Consider the following 16,460-nt stretch of genomic DNA (forward strand, 5'->3'; position numbering starts at 1 on the left):
AATGTTTCAAACCTATTAAAGGCCAAGCTTGTTTGTTTGTTTTTTTAATGGCCCTTTCATTAGCTATACTATATAACACTAAGGAAATTGGAGCTATGGACAGTTTCCAAGGACACACCAATGCAGCCAAACCTGACTGACTTGGGAGGGTATCAAATAGATCCCCCATGGATCTGACACTGTACTAACTCTGCTGTTGCAGCTCCAAGCTAGTCAATTAAACTCAGTTATCTACTGGTATCCAATGTAAGAAAACATGGTGCATAAATCATGTGATAATTATTATACCCCTTTTACAGTCAATGGGCAATGAAAGCTAAGCAATTAGGTGTCAGGCTTCACCTTTCATTTGCCAATTCATGTAATTACTAAAGCCTAAGAGTCTGTCATGTGTGTGTGTGTGTATGTGTTTGTGTGTGTGATTTTTAGCTTTAAACAATTTTCAGTCATATCTCTGTGATGTCTGAAGTGTGGCAGTTCACAGTTATATCTAATAGGGGGGCATCATGCCACAGACATGTAGCATCATATTCCACCCAGTCACATTATACTGACACTAGGCCTACCAGTCCTAACACTAACCTCTTAATACTGAGTGCCTAGCAAGGCAGTTGTTCATACCATTTTTATAAGTCTGGTTTGACTGCCAGAGTTTGAACCAGCAACTTCCCTCATCTAAGGGCATGCTCTAACCACTTAGTCTCTCCGAGCAGTCAGTCTGTCTTATACTGGTGAGGAGCAACATCCCTCAATGACAGCTGTGTTTCAGCCTAGTTAACAATCAGTTCACTTTTATACTGCAAGGGAGACCTGACCTTGTTACTATTGATCAAATAAAGCATACATACATCAGTGTTTACCTAATTACAGTAAAGTGCAATTTATCCCGATATAATTACTGTAAAACAAGTTGTCACAACTAATTATAGTTATTAAGTATTCCTTGAGAGTGAGATTATGGTGTCAGTAGGTCTTGAAACAAGTGAAAATCCAACACTGAAAGAAAGTATCAGAACCAGGGCTAAAATCGGGGACTGAAGAAGTTATATGCAAGTGTTTTACCGTATCTTCAACAAAAAGCCATGGCTGATAAACAGTTCATCAAGAAATGATATACCATTTCTAGCAAATCCAGAAACTTAATCTAAAACAGATGCAAAACAAAAAAATTATATTCAAGAGTTTTTTCACAGAAAGATTTATTAATATTTGCTTGTTTAACAAAACAGTGATAACATTGTGATAACAGCACCTTAAAGTGTCAACTCAATGTGACAAATTCTTTACCTTGATACAAAACTTACATCTACATGCAAGTTGATTTCCATTGAGACCCTGTTAGGGGCTTACTGAAAGCAAAATCTGATACATCTGAATATAGTTTAAATCTTTTCTGATCAAATATGGCTAGTCAATTGGTGCATGTACGGCAAAAAAAAATTCATCTTTCCAGCTTATTTTTAAAGACTTTTTTCCATGTCTGCTGCTGGTGGTTTTGAGAAGACTTAATAAATACACATGAAAAAAGATAAAATTTCCTAATTAAATTATTTAACAAATAATTTACATATGAACGAAAAAGTACACAGTAATTTTAAGGTTTAAATATAAACCTTTATTCCTAATACTTCAGCATTATTCCTAACAGAACTCAATTTAAAATAAAGTTGCCTACAAATTTCACTATCTCCTAAAATGTCAACTCTAGTGCCAATATAAAAGTGCTCCTGACTGCAATGCAATAGCTTTGACAAAAATATCTGATGAAGGATCAAATATGTATAAATGTTATTATTATGGAATTTTTGTTTATTAATAATAAATGAAGTTGAAGCAAGTCTGCAAAGAAATTATACATGAGAAAATGATGTAAAAAGCAAAGAATTATAAAATCTGTACCACATATGCCTTTCTTTTTGAAGAGTTTAATAAAACTTCGATATATCTATTTTGCCAGATTTAATAAAAATTAATATATTTTTAAACTTCTGATTCCATAGAGAGGTTTATTATTTATCAAACAACCTTCATGTATTGAATGCTGATAGCATGTAAGCAAAAAGCAGAAGAATTTGAACACATGAAGCATGCAACATAAATAACAAAGTTCTCGGTTCATGATCAACTACTGTAATTAATTTCAGGATCAATACATTGAAGTTCTCTGCCTATAAAGAATGTTGCCAGTCAAAGTGTCCTCTATCTTTACTCTCAAGCCAAAAAAGAAATTGTTGGTTGTATTCTGCCAATTTACCACATTTTTGGGGAAAAACAACACAAGAAATATCCTCAACCTTTTCTGTAAAGCTGAAAAAGACGGAGGATGTTCCGATTGTGAAAGTCGCATATCAAAATATATGTTCCTTTGAACTACTATCAAAATGAAGAGTTGTTAAAAATTTTCAAAGTAAAGCTGTCACTTCTAACTTCACTGGCACATCAATGTACTGTCATTATTTTAGCTTGCCAACAAGCAACAAGATGTTGTGAGCTTGTCTCCTTAGAGTTGAGTGATCTAGGTCAAAGTGATGAGTAGAGAGTGACCTTATGGGCTGTGTGACAAAACATAAATACAAACAGAAAACTGATACCACCTGACCTATAGAAGGTTTCATGTGAAGGAAATGCAAATAAAAAATGACATAAATGTGATACTGTAACATATAACTTGACAGGTAACTGAAAATACAGTGTTCATATGTCAGAATAAACACTACAAATTAGGACATTTCTCATGAGATCCTATGATTCATATTTATCTCCCTTGTGATTAAATTTATTCCTGTTTAAAACTAAGTTACTATTATGAAACATAGCAGAAATTATATAAGTGAAAACCAAATCATAAGTGCAAGACTGTTTTTTAACCATAAAGTTTGATCCAAAATATGGTGGCCACACTTTCAGAAGCACTATATAAATAATACTACAGCTACTATAAAACAGAAAGGTGTAAACAATGCCCAATACTGCTCAAAGAGATATGAGATGTTCCTATTGAGCGTTCAACAGCTTTAGGATTTAATATGAATTTCAATAGAAAATGTACGGAAATTAACTTCACCGATGTACAATTTTCTCATGATTAAGTATCTTGAAACCAAACCAACTATGACATTCTTTGGCTATAACAAGATGTTTGTCAGATTAGCTGATATGGAGATGTATTAGATGTCTGATTGGCCCCATTTTGATTTAGTACATACAAGACATTATAAGAAGTTTTCTAGCGGAAACCACATATTTCCAAATTTCAAGATAGGTGCCGACTGACCATCCCTTAAGCTCTCATGGTCTTTGACCAGTGCAGCTAAAAATAGAGGAACACAAAATTATTCATGAAAATTGAGTGTTTGAAATTTGTTAGAAATTATGCATTTTTAATCTTGATAAGAAAGGATCAAGAATCTTCAGCTGTACCATAATTGTAATGACAAGTTGAAATGCATTTTAACTCTACTGTACAGTCATGCTCAAGATGACTAGTTGAAACACTTCTCAAGATGACAAGCTGAAACACTTTTTAACTCTACTGTAGTCATGCTCAAGATGACAAGTTGAAATGCATATTGACTCTATATACAGTCATGCTCAAGATGACAAGTTGAAATGCATATTGACTCTATGTACAGTCATGCTCATGATGACAAGTTGAAATGCATTTTGACTATGTACAGTCACACTCAAGAGGACAAGTTGAAATGCATTTTAACTCTATTGTACAGTCATGCTCAAGATGACAAGTTGAAATGCATTTTAACTCTATGTAGTCATGCTCAAGATGACAAGTTGAAAAGCATTTTAACTATGTACAGTCATGCTCAAGATGACAAGTTGAAATGCATTTAAACTCTATGTACAGTCATGCTCAAGATGACAAGTTGAAAAGCATTTTAACTATGTACAGCCACAATCAAGATGACAAGTTGAAATGCTTTTTAACTCTACAGTCATGCTCAAGATGACAAGTTGAAATGCATTTTGACTATGTACAGTCGCACTCAAGACAAGTTCAATGCATTGAACATAGTGACATTTTTTAATTCTACACAAGTCATGCTCAAGAAAACGGTGTACAAAACTAAACCCAATTAATTGTTGTTGCCATGTAAAATGACAGGAACCAGCATTATCTCTGCTTTCTAATGACAACCATATGTAAGTTCCCATCAATACCACATAATGTGGGTGAAATTAGATATCCATTCAGGTTGTGTTTACCTCTTTGTTGGTATGCTGGTGGTGAATTGGTCAGAAGTTAATCCAAATTATCAGTTCCATTATCTCAAAGGAAACTCCATCAAAGTAACATGTTCTAAATTACCCCTTTTGATACACAAATGAAAAATCAAGCAAGGAATATAAATGGTTGAAATATAATTCATTAATCTGTACTGAATTTTAGTTTGAATGAAAGTTTTGAAAAGGACAAGTCATCTCTAATTTTTGTTGTTGTTAGAAAGTGTAGCCATTTTTTTCATCACTTTCAGCCCATAATTAGATAATGAATAGTAGACAACACTGACTCCTTTTTTGCATGGACTGTATCAATATTTACAATTCATTCACATGAGAAGGTGTAAACTGTGAACAAGAGTTCTAAAACCTCTGTCAAGTTTAAACAACCACTGCGGAGGAATAAAAGATTCATTGGGAAAATGGCTAGCCTTTGAAATACGCTGGATTGATTTGGTGTTTTTATGGCAAAGCAATACAAACATACTACTTAGTGCAAAGGTAACTAGAGTGAAGTGTCATGCCATTGGACATACCATAGTAGCTGATCCAATGGGAAGATTCAAACCTGCTACCATTCATTTGGTAGTCTAGTATAATAACCTCCCCCATTAAATACTACTTAACATTATGTTGATGTCTTGAAAACATAAAACTTTCAAGATTCAGAAAATTTACTTCAAACTTATTTATAAATGCAAGGTTCTGATCAGACTTGTTATTTAGTTTCTGTACAATATATTTGTAAATTCTGAAATGGAGCTTAGTATTTTAACAACTGAGTTTTGAGAGAAGTATATAATGATTAATTTGTAAACCTCTATGAATTTAATGCTAGTTTAGTAGACATCAAAATAAAATTAGTAATGTGACTCCTGAAATGTTTTAATTGTAGTTGAATGAATGTGTATTCCAAACGTCAAAATTGGTTAATGTATAAGTATACATTGTTGTTATTTCATAAAGTTATAATAATCTTTACATTACTTCATTTCAAACTGTTATGAACAAAACCAAAAATGTTATAAATTGTCATTTTTATTTGTGTACCTATGTTTTATGCATATTTTACTAAAATATTCTAGAACAAACACTGCAGCTGTCACTGGCATAACAATATATGAAAGACTGATATTGTAATTACAATGTTTAACTATGAAGGTGAAATACTCAACAATAGTTACCATAGTATTGCATTAAGTCCATATGATTTAAAAAGAAACAATGTTATCAAAATTTACCTTCAAACTTATACTCTATTTATATTCCAGAACTTTACTAATTAATGAACAAACTTCAAGTCTTAATTTGTGGAAGTGGGTGGTTGCAGAGCATAAACATCCCTTCGGTGGAATGCAATCATATTGAAATAACGCAACATAACAATACTCAAAAATACATGTAACCTGGCATAAGGTTCCACTCAACAGTTTTGGACTTTGCATAATGTTTCATCTTTAAAGAAGTAGAATTTCTCAGATTTTCCTGATAGGTTATCCTAGTTATTTTTTAAAAAAAACTTGTATATCTTAAGCATCATTAAAATAATTATTAATTCCCTTTACTTTGGTGTCTGCTTGATGGGTGTAATTTGGTTGGCATTACTTTAGGTGTGCACCTCTCTGCCAATTCCACTTGGTTATTTTTTTTCTTGGGCTTTAAAGTTAAACTGGAAAAATGAGCTAATAATTTTTTTGCTTTTTATAAATATTATAATTCATTAAATGCACTTTCAGACACTGGTATTATCCACTCATTTTCCTTATTTGAATAACTGCTGAAGTTAATGCACATTTGACTAGCTCAGGCTGGTTTTCCAAGCACATGGTGGCAGCCATTTTGATAGCTTTCTGCTTTAGATCATGCCTAGTTTCCATAATTACCATATGTAAAAATTTTTATGATACACGAAAGTAGCATAGAGGTATGTCAACATTCTCTCCATTGTGCATGTTACCAATGCAAACAACTCCACCTTCTAACGTTACCGCTCTCTGAAGTACATACTGTAAAGTGTAACCTAAATTGCATACTACAGTAATGGTGAAAATCCCACATTAAATTTTCCATTAATAAAACTGCAGCATGTAATGTACCATTTTTTTTTATACACTGCATTAGAGTCATTCACTGTATCAACAATATGACTTTGTAACTGACAAAACTGCTGCACTCTCTCTAAATAAATATGATATGTAAGGATATTATCATAATCTCAACATTATGATTAAATATTGACAAAGTATGTAAGTAAATAACATAAAAAACATAAGGATGGAATGTATTAATAATCTGCATTAATTGGGCAATAAACATTATCTGTATACCTAATGAGAGGAAGGAATTTGCACATAACGTAATAGGCAACAAAAGTGACTATCATGTATACACATATATATATAACTTAAGGATGAACTGTAAAAACAAATTACATACATAATTAATCAATAAAAATGACTTAACTGTGAACGATAAGCAAAATCACTATTACATACGGACGGAATGTTTCCATGTAAACATACACAATCTTGCAATAAATGTACTAGATATTTAAAAATTTATAGCATTCTTCAACAACCAGAATGAGTAACTAGATATATGCTTAAATTAATTCTTAATTGGCACAATAGCATTTGATTCCACTCTCCAACATTTACCGAGTCGAATTAACATTTCTATAACAATGATAGATGTAATATAGGGTACATGCAAGAAATACAAATGAAATGACTTTGCAGTAAACATTCAAATTTTCTGTCATACATCATACATACAGATAAGCTCTTGTGCTAATTCTTTCAAATGAGTGCATTGTAAATCAGAGCAGCAGAGATTACTTTTTAAAAATAAAATGTGAATTACCATATCTCCTTGTATGTGAAGTGAACCCAATGATGAACAGAGCAGAACCAGACCAGCCATTGTATGACATCCCTGCCAAACAGTATCTATACTGTTAATTACTGATTTAAAGTCCAAATTCTGCTGCATTATGTTGGTTGCGTTTTATACAAAGGTTGAAACAATAAAAGTGCCTTGGGCACGAGAAGGGTTGAAATTTTCAGGGTACATGTGGTGCTTTCTGAAAATGTAAAAGTTGTGTCCTCATTGGTTTATTAACTCTTGAAACAGTTAACTTAATAGAGCTCTAACAAAAATGCATAAAGAGATAACGTCTAAATTTCATACAGAAGAAAATGATTTTACATGAATGTATTTGAAATAAAAGCATCCAAGATCATATCAGCCTCAAGAAAGTATGAATCAGTGAGGTCTTTTCAACACATGAAAAGCTTGTGAATTTGATACCACCTGTGCACTATCTAAATCTAAAGTATGAATCAGTGAGGTCTTTTAACACCTGAAATGCTTGTACATTTCATAATATCTGTGCACTGTGTCTAAATCTAAAGTATGAATCAGTGAGGTCTTGTAACACATGAAAAGCTTGTACATTTTATACCATCTGTGCACTGTGTCTAAATCTAAAGTATAAATCAGTGAGGTCTTTAAACACATGAAAAGCTTGTACATTTTATACTGTCTAAAGAGTAGATCAATAATAACAACATGCATCTAAGTGCTTGATAATAGCTCTTGACCCAAACTTCAGATCTTGTTTTTTGCAAGCAAACGAAGCAAATGCAATGACTAAGCACTTGTAACAATTCAAAATATTGCATACATGGTCATATTTTGTCACAAAATACTTACATTTGTTACGACTATTACTTTAAAAATATTAAAATACACGATTAAAATAATGTCAACATATTTGGATTGCTGACCATACTATGGTATCAGTGCTCTCTAACAACAATCCAGTTTTTCACAACTTTGTTAATAAAACTCTCCATAAGAGTTAGGGTCCTTAGTAACTATAAATGGCTAATAAAACTCTCTACTGGAGTTAGGGTCCTTAGTGGCTATAAATAACTAATAAAACTCTCCACCAGAGTTAGGGTCCTTAGCGACTATAAATAGTTAATAAAACTTTCCACCAGATTTAAGGTCCTTAGTGACTATGATTTTTTTATACTCTGGCCTGGTTTTAAACTCCTGAAAAGAAACTGTAATGTAAAAGCTATGATTCAAGGTATCTGCAAGTGCAATGCTAAGGTGAAAGACATTGGAGTCTTGTTATAAACTTATAATATTACTTCATCTAAACTACCATATGTAATTACATATAAGTCAAGTCTAACTGAAAAAAACAGAGACCCTGATCGACCATAGCATAATAGGCCAGCAGATTAGGATCTATGCTGCTCTACTGATTACTCCTGACAGACTGCCTAGATCGATCCAGATTTTCTGGTGCATTACATGATGGCAGATCTGAGTCTATGCAGTTTGCAGTTGGACTTAACTTGTGAGTATACATGATACTGTAATTCTCCAATGAACAGCCACTTTTGAATGACAAGTCAACTCTCTACTTGTACAATATTTAGTAATACTTTACTGAAGAAAGCATTTCTGAATATTAGTTAGCCCTTTAATTGTCACACTCGAAATGGTATTTAGGACATGGACGTCCCTGCCAATATAATGCAATTGTCCCTTTATCTTGCAAAAGTGCTTTTGGACACCTCTACCACATTTCAGTGGAAGCGCATTTCAACATCAATACTTTCACATGCAAGCACATCTTGATACCTGTGCACAATTTGGATGGAAGTGCATTTCAATGTCAATGGCAAAACCTTGGCCAATATTAGCTGGTTTTCATAGATCTCCTTCAGGGAATACCTCCTATCAGAACCTACAGGTATCGAGGCATATGACCATGATGTCACATCATATGGTTGCTATTTAAAATGAAGTCGTAATCTGGTATCTATATAACAAGATTTTCAAGATCGCTGCCATGGTGGCCATATTGGATGTCAGATCAGCACCATTTTCATTTAGAACCAACATCCCAAGTTGTTTGGTGAAAACACCATGTCAATAGGAGGACTAGCAAAGACATGATTTTTAAAATTAGAGGTCAGATTGGCACCATTTGAATTTTGTAGTAGATATTAGAACGAGTTATTTGGTAGAAACTAGTTGTAGATATGATTTTCTGTTAAGAAGCAGCGATAGCAAGATTTTCAAGACAGCTGCAGTGGTGGCCATTTTGGATATCACATTGGCAATCATTTTAAAAGACCAACCAGACATCTGAAGAAGTCTTCTAGAGGTCACACCATGCAAATACGACTTTCTGTTCAGAAGGAGTGGCAGTAACAAAATGTTCAAGATGTCAACCAAGGTTGCCATATTAAGTGTCAGATTTGGACCATTTTCAAAACCCCATTTTAATTCCAATCAGAAGCAGGGATACAAAGTTTTGAAAATAGCTGTCATAATGACCATACTGGATATTATTCAGGACCAACCAGACATCATATGAAGTCTGAAAAGCCCATGTTGATATGACTTTCCGTTCAGCAGAAGCAGGAATAACAAATATTTTAAAGATGGTGACTGTGGTGGCCATATTGAATGTCTGAGCTGCACCATTTTCATTTAGAACCAATTAAATCATGGGGTAAATGTATAAACTTTCATGTCAATTCTCCAAGCAGTTTAGGAGGAGTAGCAATAATAAACTTGTGCTAATGGATGGACAGATAACCAATGACAGACTATCCAATAAGCCAGAACCAGTAGAGCTAAAAGTTAACATTTTTAATAGTATATGAAGTATGGGATGCATAGATTTGTCCAAATTATAAAAGTTAATTTCTTTGTCCTGCAAAGAATACCAGAGTCTAGCTTCACACATACAAGAGTTCTGAAAGACGACATGTTGAAATAGTAATCACCAGCAAGAAAGGAAACTTCAGTGTGAAAGTGTTTCATCACAAAGGTAACTTTCATCTTCTTTCTTTACGCTAAAACCATTCACAACAGGACATCCAAAGAACTGCAAAACTGCAGCCTCTGTGGACAAATGTCCTTTATACAGAGATTATATAATGTAAATTAAGAAAAGTTATTCATAATTGCTGTCCTTAATGAGAAGGGTTATCAGATGAGACATTTTTCACAGCATATTTTTATATATATTTCTTTTACAGTCTTTCCTCCTAGCTTGGATTAAATATTAAACCGAGGACTGGATCAACACAATTCAATGATACGATTCCTCATCATGAAGAAATGGCATAAGCATCTTTTAAAAATATTTTCTGCATTCAACAGTCACAGCACAGCAGTTTATGTTCCAATTCTTAAACAGTTAAGATCATTAGTATCAAATTGTTCTCTTCAGTGAAGAGTTGACTACTGCCTCAAATCTGACAATTGACTTGACTTCAACTTTGGCCTGTTGACAGTAACAATAATGGATTACTCTCTGTAGGTGTTATAAACCATCACTGCAAATGGTGGACACAGATGGCTTGATCCAGTCACTATTATATGGGTTCTGCCCTGAGGATGGTTGAGATGTGGTTATTGTTAATATGTCCCCGAGGAGGAGGTCCTGCCTCTATCACTCGTCGCTGCTTCGAAACTAGAGGCTGGTGGCCTCGAAAACCTCCTGTCTGAAAGACAGAAATACAAAGGATTATCTCTTGAATATTAATCATTGTTAAAATAATGAAATCTACTGGAATCATTGCAATTTTAATTGCATCTGGAAAAAAAACTATACTCAACACAACATTAGCACGGACAGCCACCAAAATTATGAGTTTCACAGAAAATGTGAATAAAATTAGAAATTATAAAAAAATTATTCTCTCATTAACAAGTTTTAAGTATCCTAAAACTGTCTTAAAAAAAGCCCAGAATGTTCATAAGAATGTTATTAAATATGTTCACAAAATGTTAAAAATACCAGGTGAAACTAAAACAAAGCTTGGAACTTAAGCAGATACAAGGAAGCACACATGTTCTGAATTTTGATCAGCATTTGCTTAAAGGTCAAATATGAAGAAAATCATCAATATATATTTTTTAGTGTCTTTGGTATTTTAATACACAAATAAAAAATACTCCTTTCTGGTGCATGGTATGAGTGAAATTTAATAAATGCAGCAACAACTGTTTCATAATTACTGCTGCCTGCCATACTTTCCTTGACTAATGCTGTGTTTATTGCAAAGTGTGACATCATTGCAGGATAGGGCCCCCATCCATTACTATTGAAATGCAATGGCAGAATGGTGTGATGTAATGTGATTTGGATTTTTAACGTAGCTTTTAAAAAACTTTCAGTCATATCGCTATGATGTCTGCACTGTGGCAGTTTATAGTGATGTCTAGCACTGGGACATCATGCCGCAGACATGAGCATGATGTCCCAGCCAGTCACATTATCCTGACACAAGACCGACCAGTCCTAACACTAACCTCTTAATGCTGAGCGCCAAGTGAGGCAGCTGTTAGTACCATTTTTGTAAGTCTTTGGTATGACTCGGCTGGGGATCGAACCCACGATCTCCCGCAGAATGGTTACTTTTAATGAAAGTAATAGTTTTTATGTGCTGCATATGGTCTAAACTTGTATGCAAGAACGGAGAAACATCAGCTTTTACATTCCATAACATCTAGTGGAGCAAAGGTACATAAAATACATGATTGTATGTATCAAACAATTAAAGTCAAACAGGAAAATATCATTAAAAAGTCTGCAAGTACTGTCTGCACATTGTTAAGTTTGTTCCTAGCTAAATGAAGGTGACGTCAAGTTTGTTCCAACCTAAATACAGGTGATTACATTATCCCATATTCTCCCAAAATGCTGAAGACTGATTTAGACATTGATTTTCAAAGATACCATTCATATCCACTTATAAGTCAACTCTGACTGCAAACTGCAGTGGCCCAGATTTGTCATTACACAATGCACCAGCATATCTGGGTCAATACACTTTTGTAGGATTTGACTTATAAGTGAGTATACACAGTGTGTATTATGTTAAAGTGATATTTACAGGCTTTTTTAATGTTTACACAAGATTATCATGCACAAATTGTAGTTAAAAACTTTCTGACAAAATAGTTTTGGATGTACTCGATTTCTCTTTATTACTAAGAAACAAAGTTAGAAAATACTAGTATAAATACAGAAATTCTGCTGATACACTGCAATGTATTGTCATAAATCTTCAAACAAATGCATATCATCAAATCTGTTTATTTTTTTTAACTTTCATTTTTTTTGTCAGTGGCTAACAGTGTCAGGAGACTTTGTGCAGTAATGCTAGACATTTCAGTTTATTCAATTTCCCTAAAGTCATTCTTTATGTTGTAACCATTCATGAATTTTTAAAGCTATTATGTGTAATTTAATGGGCTGATGGTTCTACATAATGCACTGTCTTACTCATCCACTTAATAAATAGGAACCATGACCATACAAGTGTTATGTCAGATACCATGTTATACTGAGGTTCCTTATACTGAGGTATATAATGCACAAAGTCTTATTCATCCACTTAAATGGGAATCATAACACAAGTGTTATATCGGATACCATGTTATACTCAGGTTCCTTAAAATGCACAAAGTCTTATTCATCCACTTAAATGGGAATCATGACTATACAAGTGTTATATTGGATACCATGTTATAATGAGGTGCCTTATGCTGAGATATATAATACAAAGTCTTATTCATCCACTTAAATGGGAATCATGACCATACAAGTGTTATATCGGATACCATGTTATAATGAGGTGCCTTATACTGAGATATATAATACAAAGTCTTATTCATCCACTTAAATGGGAATCATAACCATGCAGTGCTATACTGTGGTGCCTAATACTTAAGTCCATAATGCACAAAGTCTTATTCATCCACTTAGATGGGAATCATGACCACACAAGTGTTATATCAGATACCATGTTATAATGAGGCACCTTATACTGAGATATATAATATATCAGGGCTGCATTTTACTGGGGTGTCTTACAATAAGGGCACAATGCACATGTATATTCGCAAGTAAAAGGTTGAGAGTCTGATCTGGAAGTCATTATTTGATGAGAAATCTCAGTGTAAGCTATCTGCAGCTGGGCAAGCCTTATATACAGGTAATTAAAGAAAACACATCTTGAATACACATATGAAATGCAGTAATAATGTTCATAAAATAAAAAATGAAGACATTTCAGAGTATATGAAAGTGAGACAGATATTAAGTGATAAGTGAACATTAGGTGGAAAACAAGGAGTTAACACTGTGCTGTATCCATGTGTCACCAATCACCTCTTGTGGAGGCATGAGTTTCAATGAAAAAGGTAGATCTTACCATCACACTAACACAATAAAGCTCTGTAGTACAAAATACCCACTTTCAAAGACAAGGTGCAGAAATACGAAATCTTAAACAAATTTTACTAATGATGAATATTTACATCAACCTTCATGGATGCAAGGAGACACTATTACCATTTTTACTTACCTAAGTCAAGTCAAATTGCAAACAACAAAGATCCTGATCTGCCACAGCATAATGAACCTGCAGGTCAGGGTATATGTTGTTTGTTCCACTGATTGCTCCTAATAAATGGCACACACCCAGATCTGCCGCACTTGATGCGATGGCATATCTGGGTCTTTGCAGTTTGTAGTTGAACTAATAAGTGTATATACACAGTATTAAAAGAGATGTTGCATGTTCTTTTATTCTTTGAGGCCAGTCAAAGACCTTCTTGGGTTCCCTTAAAAACAAATGCTTTTTTTTTTAAATTCTACCTTTTTAAATTTCATTATAGGTTTAGTCCTAGGAATAAGCTGTTTAAACAAACTTTCAATGTTAGAACAATCTGACTGCGGGGGAATTTAGTTTACAAGAAAATATGTAAAATTCCACTTGAAATACAGCCAATCATCATCTACTGCATACAACCAGTGCTCAACACAATCACTATATTACAACAACAGTTGATGACTAGTAGTCATTTCTGTGGGTTACAAAGCTTAATGTCTGTTTGGAAATAACCCGTCACTCACTCCTGATATTTTTATGGACAATGTTAACTTGCATATTAGCAAATTCGTAATTATATATGTAACTGTACTAAAAACCAACACGTTATCCTCTTTCAAAGTAAACAGAAATACTGAGTGATGGAACTAGGTCAATACCCAGAGATCTGATTGCATAATACAAAACTTGTTCACAGTAAATTTCCATCTGTTGCACAAGTAAACTGAAGTTTTCTTTATGCTACCTGTTTATTCTAACAGTGAAGCTAATTTTCTCTATTATTCTCTGAAACAATTTGTTATCTGAATTTTATCTTTGAAGCCATTTGTAAATTTTGGACTCTCCACTAATCCCTTCAAAAGCAGTGGGAAGAAAGGAGCCCTGATTAGCAGAAATTCAATGTACTTTTTTAAAACTCCTTGTCCAAATTAATAAAGCATACAGAGCTTCTGGTAAAATGAACAGAAGCAGGTGATAATTACAGCCGTGAAATGTGTGCCCTTTCTCAATATCAGTATGCCTCTGGTGTGTATTAGAAACTCCAAAATGATTGAAAACCAATCATAAGCCAGGCTATGTGCAAAGCATTATGTGACAACACCAAATGTGCTAATTTAGCTCCTCTCTATCTCTGGTCTATGGACAATGACAAACTAGGTAGTTTTGTCGTTAGGACTCATACAAAGTCAAACTGTTATAATTTCACTATCTTTCATCCAATTTTTCAAAAAACTGTAATTACCAACCAAGATTTACTCACATATAATGTGGTCAAATTTTGAAAAGATGAATTTATAAAAAAAACTATGTTATAGAATAGTTGTGACTACATGTGTCTCTGCCCTGGCAATATGGGAGTTTGGAACATTGTAATTTCTTGAGATCCTATAAACCATTTAATTAGTGCACATATTAAATGAATACATAAACGAATAAAAACAGGGTCAACATAATAAAATGGTACCTTACATCTCTTCACCCTCAATATATATATACATTTGGCAAAGTATAACACTATGTGACTTTGTGATCTAAATAACTTTTCCAAGTTTGCATTTCTTAAATCTTTGAAACATCAGAATGTCAACATAGATACAAAGGTTACTGCCAAATTTTGTGTATTAAGGCAAGTCTATTAAGATGAATTTGCATTCTGCCAACCTAATCATGTGGTATATTTTAATACAGTGTGGTATAATTTAATACAGTGTGGTATAATTTAATATAGTGACACAGCTCTCCCTCATTATAATGCACTTTCTTATAACAAGGTTCTGGATATAATGCAGTACTACTATTGGACCCCTTGGCCAAAATCATACCATTGTGTAACAAGATGGGATGAAAGAAAACAAGATGAAGCTTAGTCTTGTATCTCTATTTCCTTTTCAAAACACCATTATCTGAAAATTGTTATGGTTCCATGGTCCACTATGCTGTGGCTCAACATAGTGTACTATCTCAACGTTCTGTACAAACAGTGGTTCATATCATGGTTCTGTACAAACAGTGGTTCATATCATGGTTCTGTACAAACAGCGGTTCATATCATGGTTCTGTACATAAGGTGGATTACAATATAACATTCAGCAGAGTTTGCACAGTCAGTAGTTATGGACCTCGACTACTGTCTTATAATGAGGAAGAGCTTTAAATTAAAACTTCAATAAAGACATAGCACAGACAACATAATATATAATAAAAAAGAAAGTGAACAAAAACATGTACACTGGTCAAAATATTTGACACATTTGAATCTAATATTAATAGATGTCTTCCAAGTCTTAAATGTAAGCTATTCACAAAATTTAGCAACTGGGGAAGACACAGAACTTGTGTTATTTGGCAGAATTCATTTTTATTTTTCTAGTCTCGGTGACCTTGATCTTTGATCTATTAACCCCCAAAATCTACTGGTGACTTTTTTGTTTCAAGTGCAAGCAATCCAAAAGTTTTGGCCCTTATAGGAGTCTTTCTACTGCCAAAACTGAAGTTTAAATGTCAAGTCCTGGCATAGATTTCACAAACTGGAAACTGGACTCAAACCTAAACTGTACTGTAAACTCGAAGCTAGAATTCTATCTCCTGGGCATAACATTTTTAACACTGGTGAAACTTGGGACTGGAATTCTGAACGAACATGTCATTATTTGTGAGTAATTTTTGATAACTAAGCAATTTTTGGGGTCAAAAGGTCAAAGTCAAGATCTTTGTGACCTGAAAAGCAGCAAGCCCATGCAAAGGAGCATATACTTAGATCATGCAATTACTGAAGAGGTCAGAGAG

General features: G+C 33.6%; 1 protein-coding gene across 3 annotated transcripts in view; it reads right to left on the reverse strand.

Annotated features, from left to right (window-relative positions):
* Positions 1 to 1,169: 1,169 nt before the first annotated feature.
* The window catches only part of LOC149797091 (uncharacterized), a 73,690-nt gene continuing 58,399 nt past the window's right edge, over positions 1,170 to 16,460 (reverse strand). The window contains exon 10 of one of the 3 annotated variants that reach the window (XM_089961762.1): positions 1,170 to 10,775. In XM_089961762.1, coding sequence (XP_089817888.1) covers positions 10,647 to 10,775 — 129 coding nt within the window. In that variant the 3' untranslated portion in view covers positions 1,170 to 10,646. The remainder of the gene's footprint in view (positions 10,776 to 16,460) is intronic. The other 2 variants (XM_089961763.1, XM_089961764.1) reach the window with 2 other exon arrangements.

Source organism: Sinohyriopsis cumingii, chromosome 6 (genome assembly GCF_028554795.1).
Source record: "Sinohyriopsis cumingii isolate HCF-2022 chromosome 6, ASM2855479v2, whole genome shotgun sequence".
Lineage (NCBI taxonomy): Eukaryota > Metazoa > Mollusca > Bivalvia > Unionida > Unionidae > Sinohyriopsis > Sinohyriopsis cumingii.